The sequence below is a fragment of the Catharus ustulatus genome, chromosome 5 (genome assembly GCF_009819885.2).
Source record: "Catharus ustulatus isolate bCatUst1 chromosome 5, bCatUst1.pri.v2, whole genome shotgun sequence".
NCBI classification, from domain to species: Eukaryota; Metazoa; Chordata; class Aves; order Passeriformes; family Turdidae; genus Catharus; species Catharus ustulatus.
In genome coordinates, this window is record NC_046225.1 from 35,024,698 (window position 1) to 35,037,799 (window position 13,102).

The 13,102-nt window shown below is 35.3% G+C and overlaps 1 protein-coding gene across 1 annotated transcript in view; it reads left to right on the forward strand.

Moving 5' to 3' along the window:
- TLL1 (tolloid like 1) overlaps nt 1–13,102 on the forward strand; it is a 140,625-nt gene that overhangs the window by 64,443 nt on the left and 63,080 nt on the right. The window contains 7 exon segments of the mRNA XM_033061117.1: nt 1,847–1,927; nt 4,046–4,095; nt 4,097–4,160; nt 4,163–4,198; nt 6,013–6,020; nt 6,216–6,254; nt 6,256–6,326. Of these exon segments, the coding sequence (XP_032917008.1) occupies nt 1,847–1,927; nt 4,046–4,095; nt 4,097–4,160; nt 4,163–4,198; nt 6,013–6,020; nt 6,216–6,254; nt 6,256–6,326 (349 nt within the window).

Below are 13,102 nucleotides of genomic sequence, written 5' to 3' on the forward strand. Positions count from 1 at the left end.
GAGTATGGCTCTGTCATTTTATTTTTCATTTTGTCCAAGCAAAATGCATAATCACTGTAAAGAAAAACAACAGTAAAACTGATAATATTTATGTGTATATTTTAATAAGTCCAAACTGCCAAAAGTATCCTCCTTATCCTGCCTGAATTATAAGAAGACACAGCATATAGGAATTAAAATTTTTTTAATCTATATGGTTTGGCAAGGCTACACGGTCACATAAGATATGACATATATAGTCATATATGCAGTTATATAAGACAGCTTAATTAAGTGAGCGATTTTTTTTCTTTGGTTTTTCTTTAAATGAAATACACAAGCTGCAATGAGACAGAAATTCGTGTTTTGGTTTTTTTCCCTAAAAATATAGTATAATGCTTTCTTTCAGTGACTAATGGATTCTTTAGGGGTTTTCTGTTATGTTTGATAGTTGATGGTTATAATGATTTTTTAAATATTTATTTGGAATGTTTATCTATAAGCCTTATTTTGTAAGATGAATGTTAACATGAGAGACAATTACATTAATGATGATCAATGTAATATCCTTTGCACTTTCTGTTATAGTTACCATGCAACTTGTTAGAAAGGAATGTGTTGATCTCTTATCTCATCTATTTAAAATGTTTTTAAAAAATTTGGAAATTTTTCTCAAGGGAGCCAGCAACTATGTGACAGCATAGTCCAAATAATTAGGCACATTGTTATTCACTGAGCAGAGACACACTCACTTGCCTTATATGGAATTTTCTCATCTGTAATATGAATTTAAGTTGCTGTTTATTAAATATATTTTCAACATAGATATTAAAAGTTTTTATGGAAAGTTGGGAAAGACCTTTTTAGTGTGGTTGGAGGTATTAATGGTCTGTTTCTATCTTTTTACTTTTTAAGTTGTAAAAGTAGTTTAGAAACTCTCATGTTCTATAATTTGTAGTGACTTGTGAAATACAACCTACCTCAAACCTGTAAAATCACAAAATTTTCTGAACAATTCTGAACTATTTAATTGACTCATGTAGTGTAGTCAGTGTTCTTGCTTCTGGTTTACTGATGTCTGAAAAGCCACTTGTAGCCACAAAATGTTTATGTGTGAAGGGAGCACGTAGCAGACTGTATGCAGTAAACCCAGAAATGTGTTTTATTTTTGTAAATGACATGGTGTTAAAATAAGCTACTTCTTAGCTTAGATTTTCATTGACTGCTGCAATCACACTGACATATATATATATATATATATATATATATATATACACCTGCCAGGTCTTACTGCAATATACACCAGCATGTGATGTTTCAAAACCTTAAAAATGTGTTGACATCTATTTGGATGCTAGCAAAGAAAAATATTTCATGACTAACTCAATCATATAAAGTTCGCATAAGTTTTTCTGGGTTTGTTTGTTTGTTTGTTTTCTGATGAAACTTTGTCTGTTTGCTTTTTTTCCTTCCTCTCCCTTGAAATGAGAAAATTATGGCATGCATTCAGGAAATTTCTTTGAGAGTAGCCCTTTTAGCTGTCAATCAATATGGCTCTGAGGATGTCAAGGTCACCAGGAAGAAAAAAGCTCCAAATAATAATTAGATGATGTAATTGTCCTGACTTGTCTAAATAACAAAGACATGTTGGTTTGCATTAATGGAATGCGTATTAGAAAAATTTTCAGCTAATCATGTGTTTTTACTGCATTGTCAAGTATACTTGAAAAGTTTTTATGGAAATTATCAATGAATATGAAGCTTCCTTTAGGATGCCTCTCCAGGCTAATATAGTTGTTATACGTGTAAAATTCCACAGTTTTAACTTTTGAAAATTCCTTTCTCTTTTTTTTCTTTCCTTTTAAAGGTGGCTTTGGAGAGCATGGAATATCAAAAAAACGAGATGCCCTCTATCAGCTTATAGAGAGGATAAGAAGATTTGGCGCTGGTATTTTCACTGTTTAAATTAGCAAGTTGCCTGCTGTGATAGTGTATCATGAACATTAATGATTCTATATTGCTACTGGCATAAACAATTATAAAATTATTAGTGCAAGAATAGTAATGAAGATATTAGCTCTTTGTTCCATTTTCTTAGAGTTCTTTCAGCATGAAATCTGAAAGATAAACCCCATAGTTCTAAATGTCATATTAAAAACTGCTTAACTTTGTTTTATGGCTGTGTTCCCAGTTATCAGCTTAACTAAAGTCAATACATTGTCTTTTCACTGCAAGCAGACTGTCATGCAATGCTGCTAATTTAGTCTGTTTCTTAGTTTTTTCTGGATCCAAGTGAGGTGTTCTGATGATTCATACTGTGTTTGAAGCATTTGTGGTGTGTTATGCTGACCAAGAATATTTTTATATTAATAATACTCTTGTCAGTACGAATGCAGTTGAATTGAGCAGCACAGAGAAGTGGAATCCCCTCTAATTCTGGCTGAGTTTACACTCCATATTTGATGCAAGAAGACATTACTTTAATGTCCTGTGAAACTTCACTTCAAAAAGGAATGTATGCGAAAAATCCATTGTAATTGCACCACATTGTGTTAATCAGAGCATGGTATCTGCCTTTGCAGAGGTGCTTTGATATATAATCTCATTCTTTAAGGGAGAATTAAAATTTCAGTATTGTCATCTTTTGGGGTGTAATTTGGTATAAATTTCTGGCTTAGACCTCTAAAGAGCATCATTAAAAAGAATTTGGAATGGTAAAATGTCTAAATAAACAATGTGATGTGGTTCAGTAATGACTGAATACTAAGTGTAAAAATAGTTTTTCTGTAAATATTCTGCCTATATTATAGACACTTTGTGTGCAATTTGTTGTGTAATTCTCATTTACACACTCATTTAGTCAAAAGGATAAGTTATTGGCTTTACCTATTTTTGTTGTTTTTATTTTTTTTAAACCCTGGAATTTTCTGTATAATTCCTGGTAAAATTCAAGTTACATCTCGGTTGTCACCAAGGCAGGCTTTTCTTCGCTTGTATCAGAGCTTCCTCCTGCCTCCTGTTCTAGCTTCTTGCTTTTCTTCCTCTTGCTGCTCTCTCAGCCTTGGGGCTGTGCCAACATTCCTTACCATGACTCTGCCCTGGAATCCTCCCTGATTCTGACACAGTCATTAACACCTAACTGCATCTGGTACCACAGGGAAGCCTCACAGAGGGAAAACGTAAACTTCCATGAGGAATAAGACACAAGGCTTCAACTGCACTGAGCAGGAGTTGTTAACCACCTTTTAGGGGATCCATTTTGACCAGCTACCCAGATCTGCAAACTAACTTATAAATTGTTCAGAAGAAGTACCTGTTCTGGTGTCCAAGTTCTTGTCTAACTATCCTTTGTTCTGGTGTCCAAAGTTCTTGTCTAACTATCCTTTTCTGTTCTCACACTAGGTTTCAGCTGATTTAGAAAGGTTTGCCTGTAATGGGATGAATGGTGGTAGTATCCCTGAGAATGGCAGACATTTTTTCTCTTTGTTAAGAAATTCCAGACAGGAGTAAAACCTACCCGTGGAGTTCCAAATGATAGTTTATGAAAAATGTAGGATTTCTTACTGTCCAGTGCTTTAAAAGATGGTAATGTACTTGCTTTTTCCAGATCATACAATAAAAATTAAAGGGATACCGAATGTCTTGATTCGTTTGAGTCTGTCCAAAGACTGTCATTTTTGGAAAAATGAGGAAAAATCCTCATTAATTAAAAAAAAAAACAGACCAAACAAAAGCCAGAAAAAAAGAAATGCAAAAATCACCACCAAACCACAGGGAGTGTGATTTCTGAAATATTTTTATTAAATGAGAAAATGTAGATGCACTTACGCAATGCACATTCTAGTTGATAAACATATGTGCAAGATTATTACTCTAGATATAGTAAAAAAAATGAAGATTCAGATTTCATGTCTCTCTCAGAAAACTATGTAATGATAGACTGTCATGTAACAGTGATGTCCTTTTTTGAAAGGGCGTAAGAAATCTGAGTTTGACCTGCTAGAAAATAATTGCTCTTTTTTTCATGTATGTGTGATCTCATTCAGTGTTTAAATTATCATTGCAGGTTTTGAGCAAAATAATACATCTAAAGGAAGAACTACTGTAAAATTCTCAGGGAAAAAATGAGAAAAACCGATTTCCCAGAGCTGCTACATCACGAACAGAAAGAATATGGCCAGGTGTGTCATTCCATATGTAATAGGTGGAAATTTCACTGGTAAGCTTTGTGCTTTGCACGAAAAGAGGAAAGATAATGGAAAGATAATCTTTAAAAATTACCTTCTTCTCTTTTTTTTTTTTTTTTAAATTTAATTTTGAAAGGGAAGTCATGCTATGGAAGTCAATAGAAGGGTTTCTGTTGGAACAAGCCTGAAGTACATCTGTTTTGAAAACATTAGTCATACTTAATTGTTTTGAAAGGCAAACCACATAATAAAAAATGTATAACAACATTTTAGAGAAGGAAAGCTCTATTTCTTTACCTAATATTTCTTGTTGCACATCTGTTTCCATAAGCCTAAGTAGCAGAAACGTCAAGCAATTTTTTTAAAATGCAGTGTATTTAGCACAAGAATATCTTTAATTTAACTGGTGTGGCATGGTATTCTTCTAAACTGATTTCATTTAACAAACTGGCTCAAATATGTTTTGTTATTCCTGTTAGGTTTTCAGATGGGTACACACACACATTGTATATGACAAAAAGAAAGACTGGCTACCCTACATATAAAATTTTAGGCAGAAAAGTGTAGAAAAAATTAAAAACATTTGTCATCCTTGAAAAACGTAAATGGGATCAATATCAATGTGGATGTAAGAGATCATTTAAAACAAAAATGGAGCAAGGAAAGCAAAGAGATAAGGGAAAATACATGAAAAAACATCTTATTTATTATGCATGACAATACAGGAAACCAAAAGAAGCATGCAAATGCTCACACATTGTGCATGGAGAAACCAGAGTAATTTCTTTCAAACTGACAGCTACAGTCAAGCTTTCAGTTTGGGTATTTACATAGTACTGTATCAAACGTGAACCTTTGCTTTAGGATCACAGTCTTCTGAAATAATCATAGTAAACAAAATGAAAACTCCATATTAAAGATTTTGCCTTTTTTTGTAATGAAAGATAATTTCTAAAGCTTAGAAAAAACTGCTTAAAGATAAAAGAGCAAGATGGGGTTCAGTAGCCTTTATTTTTTAGAGTCTAATGTGATTTGAAACTTTTTTTTTACGAGCTTTCAAGTTTTGTTGCCTTTAAGATTTAAAAAGGTTAGATTTTTTTGTTTGTTTAATTATTTTATGTTCTAACCTGCAAGGTGAATATATTTCTGCTAGCACATTCTTCCCAAATAATACTACTCTTTGTGGATTTTCAGCTCAGAAGCAATACAGATATACTTTCACATGCTGCCTCTATGTCAATAAACCTTGTCTTTTCTCACACAATGAAATTACATTGCTCTGCTCTCTGAAGTTGTGTTCTGTACTGAGAGTTGGCCTGGATGCTTCTGCATCTAGGGGATAGTTCTGACCTTTTCTGGACATATTTCTCATTTTAAAATCAAATATCTGGGTCTGCATTTACCAAATTCTGAATTTCCCACTTTGGTGGATCATTTGTTTTCTGAGTGATTTTGATGCAAAGAAGGAAAGACTGGCCTGTGTTCATGACAGCCTTATTTTAATCAAATGTTTTACCAGCATGCCTATTTGCATGGCTTAGATAAAACTGGTGTCCAGACTTAAAGGCTGTAGGATTTTTTTTCTTTGTACTAGATAGTAGCTATGATGCAAAGTTACTCAATTTTACTCCGTCTTTTTCTTTCTGCTTTTCTTTTTTTTCCTCCCACAATGTGGTTCGCTTGATAGCTTCATCTGGGAAATTGCTTAGTGAATGCAGTGCTGATACAGGCACATAACCACGACTGTATTTCTTCTGCTGTCTTCCTCTGGTGTAACATAGTCCATGATCTTTATTGCAGGTTTATATTTACTGGGGTGTGTCAGGCAGTGTTAGCCCCCTTGCAGGCACATATGTTATGCTGAACTGATGGCCTGAGCATCCCTTTAGCTGGAATCTTGCCATACATGGGAGTACTTGGGACATACAGAGGGCTTCGTGATTTGCGGACCGCTTCCAGGCCTATATTCTTAGTATTGGTTGCAAGAAGGAAACTGCAGTGAGGATGAACCTGTGTTTTCATGTGCTGCACTGCTCTTGCAGGCACCAGCGTGCCATGTTCAAGCAGGCCATGCGGCACTGGGAGAAGTAACACTTGCGTGACCTTCATCGAGCGCAGTGACGAGGAGAGCTACATCGTCTTCACCTACAGACCCTGTGGGTAAGTGTGCACCTCTGGCAATACACAGTCCTGCTCTCACCTTTGGCCATGTCCCGCCAGCTTTGCCTTCATAAGGCAATATGTACTTCACAGGAAAATGAAATAAATAGTTAACTGCATTTAAATGTGCACGTGTTCTTCCTGCCTTAAAGTTTCATTGTAAGGCTGCACCTCTTTTGTATATTTCTAGATAAGTTTTATCTTATAACTAGCACGGATAGATATGACTTACTTTTTGCTTTCCGTCATGCTTGCAATATTCATGTGTTCTAAAGGTATTTCAGGTTATAATTTGTTTATCCTTAACTTTCTCCATGTCATGTATTTACTGCTGAATTAAGTATGGACGATCTACCCCAGCATCCTTTTTCCAGCTAAATTGTTGATTTTGGTATTTTAACTCTTGTATTGCTAGACTGTCCTTGCTTGGATTTGTTTAATCACCTAATTTATGGCCATTTTGTAAATTCCTTTCTGGGTCGCTGATGTGTAAAACTGAACAGAACAGGTTTTATTACTCATGAGTTCAGCTTTCCATTAATCACTGTGGTTCATCTTCAGATACTGCTGCTCACAAAATGCCTCAGTCAGTTATGTTTGCCATTTATTCCACTCAGAAATCTAAATTTTATATAGCGCAGGCAGTGAACTTCTTGAGTGCACCATGTTCATCTCCCAAGGAAAAGTGCACACTGCCTGTGGAAATTCTGTGATTCTGACAGTCACCTCCTGTTTGAGTTGTAGGCTGTACACTGAACAGCTCTCCATCTTACTGACTTCCTTGTCATTGAGCTTGTCTTCTTTTGAATCATAGTAAGATAGGGTAGTGAAAAAAGTTTGGGACCTCCTTGCATTGTAGGTATGATCCTGAATTATAGGCAATTTATAGCCTCTAAAGTTATATGTAGAATTATCTGTTTAAAACACCATTGTATTCTTCTAAAAGGTATAGGACAACACAATAAAACTTACTCCTAGACTACTTTGAAAAACCTTTGCTTCTGAAAAGTGTCTGAGCCACAGATCCTGCAACACGGGATCTTATTCTATGGTTTCCTGTCATGTTCTTGTGCCACTGTAGGTTTGCTGTAGACTCCCCTTAGGAACAGTGCCAAATGAAATGGACTTTTCTTCTGAGCCAGCATGGATATTATTCTAGTTAACGTGACCCCGTGAGAGAAGATTCACCCATTGAATAAGATTCAGGGATACTGACACGCAACTGAAGACAAATGGAAAGGCAGAGAATAATCATGAGGTTTCCCTTGCACTCACAGAGGCAGAAAGCAATTTAAACAGAAGAGTGTGAAAGATGCATTTTCAGGCACTTTAGAAAGAATATTTTGAGGTATCTGCCAAATGTAAATTCTACAACTTCAAAACACCCAAAGTCAAATGACAAAAAAATCTCTCCAGCCAAATAGATTCTTCCTTAGGCTACTTGATGTTTCCTGGGATCAAATCACTTCAGGGGAATGCTGGATTATAACCACTTTAAACCAGAAGGTTGGAATACCTCAGTATCCACCTCCAAAGTCTGTTATTTATCATTAATGTTGTTTTATTGAGGGGTACTTTGCAAAACACAAGTAATTTACCAAGGGCTGTAATAAGTTTTATGGTTATGAAAAGTCCGTCATTGATGAAATAAAACCAGGCCAAACAGAGAGGGCAGTTGAATGATTTTCTGGGGATCACAAGTCATTTCAGGAAGATCCAGATAAACAGGGACACAATTTCTCTGAGTTGAGCAGGAACTGTGCACTACCCACCAGCATCCAGTGCTGACCGCGGGATTTTCCCAGAAAGAGCCCAGACTAAAGTGACACCAAACCAATAGCGAACACTCTCTGCTACAGCGGCCAGTCGCATTGAAACTAATCTTCAGTTCTTTCCATGGCACCCTGCTTGTTGGTTTGTTAGCACATTGTGTCAGTATTGTTTGTACTACCATGGCAAGCTAACATTCACAGATGCTGGAGACTTTATTGTACTTAGCACTGTTGAAATTAAAAGCTAAATGATAAACCCTGCTCCAAAGAGCACACAGTCAAACCATAACACATTAAAATAAAACACAGTAGATAGTCATATATATGGAAATTCAGGTGTCAGTATCTACAAAAGTCTCATATGACCAGCATTAGCACACTAGCAAGTGAAAGTGTTACTGAGCCTTGTAAACATAAGGATATTTTGGAGTGTAATGCATCCATCTTGAACAGTTCATGGGAGATCATCCCAGAGGGTAGTGATTAAAAAAGCATATTTGAAATATAGCACCTGGTTAGTAAAGAGTACATGGTTTTCTTAAAGTTGAGAGGTTCCATATCAGTAGGGAATGAGAGAGAAATTTTGATTAACTTGGACCCATAGGACTGCAAGGGATCTTGGAAAGGTGTCTAAATGTATTCTTAAGACAGTAACAGCTATTCCTATATCATTGCTGATATATGCTTATCTAACTTGATTCTAAAAACCTGCAGACATGAATATTTCACAGCCTTATAAGAATTGTAATTCCTTCAGACATCCTTAACACAAGAAATGTAGAAAGTCTGGGCTAGTATTTTTCTCAGAGCTAAACCAAGTATTTCTTACACAGTTTAAAGTACATTAACTTTTTTTCCCTATGGCCATAGAAAAGAAATTCCTTTACTTTTTGAAGAAGTCTGTTATATAGTTTGTACGCTGTTGTTAAGTCCCCTCTCTGTTCTATATTCTTGTGGACTAGAAACACCTAATTCAATTTAATCTTTCCTGGTAATAGTTTTTTCTAGGCCCTCTTTGAGATTTTTTTCAGCTAGTCCACATAATTCTTGAAATTGATGACCCCAAAACTAGGGCATGTTTGTCCAGGTGAGTTGTAACTTCTAGCTGAGCCAGTGCAAGAGCTAATTCATATAGCTTGTAGCCTTTCCTTCCTCTTAGGTTCCCAAGCATGGTGCCTCCCTGTTTCTCAACAGCTGCCGTGTCCAGCACGTGGTTGGTTGGGAATGTTATCCAAGTAAGAGCCAAAGCTCTTTTCCACAGCATGGGACACCCCATCATCGGTTCCAATCTTTACCAGGTTTTACACATCTTAAGACATCAAGTAAATTCTAGTATTTCTCTTTCCATATCTCCTGTATAATCTCTTAAAGTTGCTTGGTCTTCATGACATTTAGCAGTGTTTTATATGATTACAAGTTTTAAAAAGTGTCCTTCTCTGTATTAACTTCGTGTAACATTCCAGTCAGTTTTATATCCCCTTCATATACAGACTTCTCTAGTTTGTTTACAGGCAGTTCGGAAAAATGTCGATAACTTTACAAGCCAGATACCAACCTTCCCAGGGAATAATTTATCTGCTGAAGTTGTAAACCGTAATTATTTTTCATCATGTCTACTTTATTCAACCTGAGTCTGATAACAGTTAATTAGTAAAATATGTTTTTTTTAATATAGCTGAATCACTTTGAAGTTTTCCTGGTGATAGTAATTGTATCCATAAGCTGCCAATGTGAAAATAAGAATCAAATAAGAAAATAAGAATCTTCCTATCAAATTGGAAGGGCCTGAAGACTCAGTATAACTTCTCTGCATGCAAAGCCAAAATAGGGTCAGCATATTGGGATGGTATCTAGTCTACAATGTGTCAATAACAATCTTGAGTGCAAGATCAAGCTTCTTTACATAATAGAACAAACAAGAAGGGAACAATTATTCATATTGTTCTTGTAGGTCAGCATGCCTTTGATCTCAATTTGTTTTCCATTAGAAGACTTAAATAACTTTTATGACAAAATTCAGATGACTTATTCCAATTGCTACTGTATCCTCTTGTCTTAATATTTGACAGACCCAGTCTGAAATACAGAGAAATCAAATCTTTTTCATAATGCTTCCCCAAATATTGTAGAGTTTAACAGATGAATATTTTAACCTCTTTTGAACTTGCTAGCATATTAAAAGGCATTGCAGGCAAGTTCTTAAAGTTGGTGAAACAGGTGAATTTATTGTCTGAGGTGCACCTTTGTAGCATACTTCAGCTAAAGAAAATGTTCTAAGAAATGCTCCATCATTGTTATAAAATGAGAAGAAACCAAAGTTGTGCTAAATAATCTGTGCAACAGGGGAGGGCTGACTCATGCTCTCAAGTGTTTTATAACCCTGTCAGCTGGCACGTTTCCTGCCCACTGCAGCTGGCAGTTTCCCTGCTCGCTGAGGTGTGGCCTGTAGGAGGGTGTGAGCAAGGCACAGGATGCCTAGTCTGGAGCACGGTGTGCTGGCACGAACAGTGAGGGGTGGTTTATATAAGTACACTGGGATAGGCAGCTGTTAGCTGAGGAATGCTGGTTGTAGTATTGAGTTGGATATCTCCACTGATCAGATGAAGAAGCAGGAGACACTTCTACCATCACAACAAGTCCTTTTAGGGCAGTGAATTGTATTCTGATCCCTGACAAAAGGCAAATTCATCAAGCCAGATCATAGTCAGTTTCTCTTTTTGTATAGATGGAGTTATTATATCTGTGATTTAAAGAGGTTTTCACCAAGAAAAAACACTCAGCTTCCTGAGTGAGATTTTGTTTGGAAATTTGGTGAATCTCTTTTTTTTGCTTGTGACACATAAAAAGTGATCATACACGATCCTAGTATGTGTATGAAATTCATTCACGGCTTTCATTGTGCCATGGCAAACTGATATCATGGTCTATGATGATTTTTATATTGTCACATTTTCAAGGATGCAGCATTTTTAAAAAAAGACAACATTGACCCTACCTGATTCTCTCTTCCTTTATATCAAGAGTATTTTTGACAGTAGTTGTGAAATAGTATTACTTAAAAGAATGAGCATATTGTTCCATTCATTTCACTTTCCTCTTTGTCATTTGTTTCTCATTGCTCACTATTGCTGATCAACTAGACCGATTAAATGGAATTAGAGATTCATAAATAGTTACTGTCTCCAAAATGCTGTCTGGTGCAATAAAGATTAAAGAGATGAGCTTTAAAAACCTGCCAGTTGATTCAATTTAAGGGGTGTGACAAGCGCTCAGACAGCACAGAGACCTTGGGCTTTTTGTCAAACATACCTGAGGTCAAACCCATAATATTACAATGAATTTACTTCATAGATTTTTAAATTTTAGTTATTCTTTGTCTCAGTGCAGTTGTTGAGTAAATTGTAACTTAATTGGATGTATCTAGTGTGCTTGACAAGACATTCACCTAACAAATCCTAATGACCCCTCTCTAAGTGTGAACTGCTGCTCTTATTTAAGAACTTGGTGTTAATTCTATTTTCCTTGGTATGTAAAGAAGCACTCAATAAATTTCTTTATATTTTCTAGGGAGTACTTGAAATCTGTCAAGTAACCAGTGTAAGATAACTCACACCCTCTGGCTGCTTACTTTTTAGGAGCTGGTTAACATTTTAAATAATCCCAATATATTGGGGCTTAAATGTACAGCGTTAGGCAACCTACAGGATACCATGTAAACAGATTGCAATTAATTTTTTTCTTCTGAAAAAAGCCATCTTTAAAATCTGTCATATGAGGTGCCCTCAGTTATTAAACATTTGAGAATGCTCAACCTTTCTTTTTCATTACTGTAAGAGTAAAATGTCAAATTATTTTGTCAGACACCTAAAAATCTAATTTATAAAATAAGACTAAAAGCTTTCAGAGGTGATCTAAAACACAACCTTAAAGTTAGAACCCTCATTTGGTCCAAAACAAGTAAGAAGGACAAGAAGAGAAATTGTAGTTTAAATTTTTGTTTTATTATTTTGCCCTTGTTATCAGTAGTGTCAATAAAAGCAAAGCAGGAGACGTCACAGAAGATACAATTTAGAATAATTTATTTTTCAGTTTTTCCTTTATATCTGTTCATCTCAAAGTATAACTATGAAAAAGCTATATTGAATATATAAAGAAATATTGTATAATATGTCTTTTCTGGCTGAAGCATGTAATGTATATGAAGTCAATAAAATAGGCATGTTAAAACTATTGAAAATATGCTAAACAGTCTACAGCTTTAGGTCTCAATAACCTACTGATTTGTTTTAAGCCATAAATAATCATTAATGTTCTTTAGTTTTGCATTGCAAGTTTTCTTTATAGTTTCCACACAGTGCCAGAAATAAAGACTCTTCAGAAGAGTTTAAACTGTTCTAAACAAAAGGATTATTTCTGACTTTTACAATTATATGTGCTTATCCTAACTCTATTCTCATCAATCCCTTGCTCTGCCATCATTTGTCGTATTAAGATCATAAAGGTTTTTAATTACAAATTAAATTCCAGGACTTAAACAAATGGGTTTAAATGTGTTGAGTCTCCAAAGTGATTTTGCAGGATTATAGGTGAAAGGAAAACTAAATAGGTTAAAATTGATTGCATGGTTGGGCTTGAAGGGTTGTGGTAAATGGATTGGACTCAAGCTGTGACTGCAAGTGCAGTACCACAGGGGCTTATCCTGCAACCTGTTGTTTTTAAACATTTTTATCAATGACCCACAAAGAGATGATGGTGTGTGGTGTCATCAGAGCATCGTTTAATTTTATTCTTTTGCTGAAAACAAGTTCCTGTGTTATTCTATAGAATGACTGAATAGATTGTCATGACAGATTGTCATGTGAAAATTCTGTTGATCAAAGCTGACATCTTTTAAGACCTTGAATAATATATTAAAAAGCCACATTCATGTGTATTTGAACAATAAGCTGTTCTTGTAGAACATCTAGAGTTTGTGAGACACCTGAAATTACATTGTGTATTTTA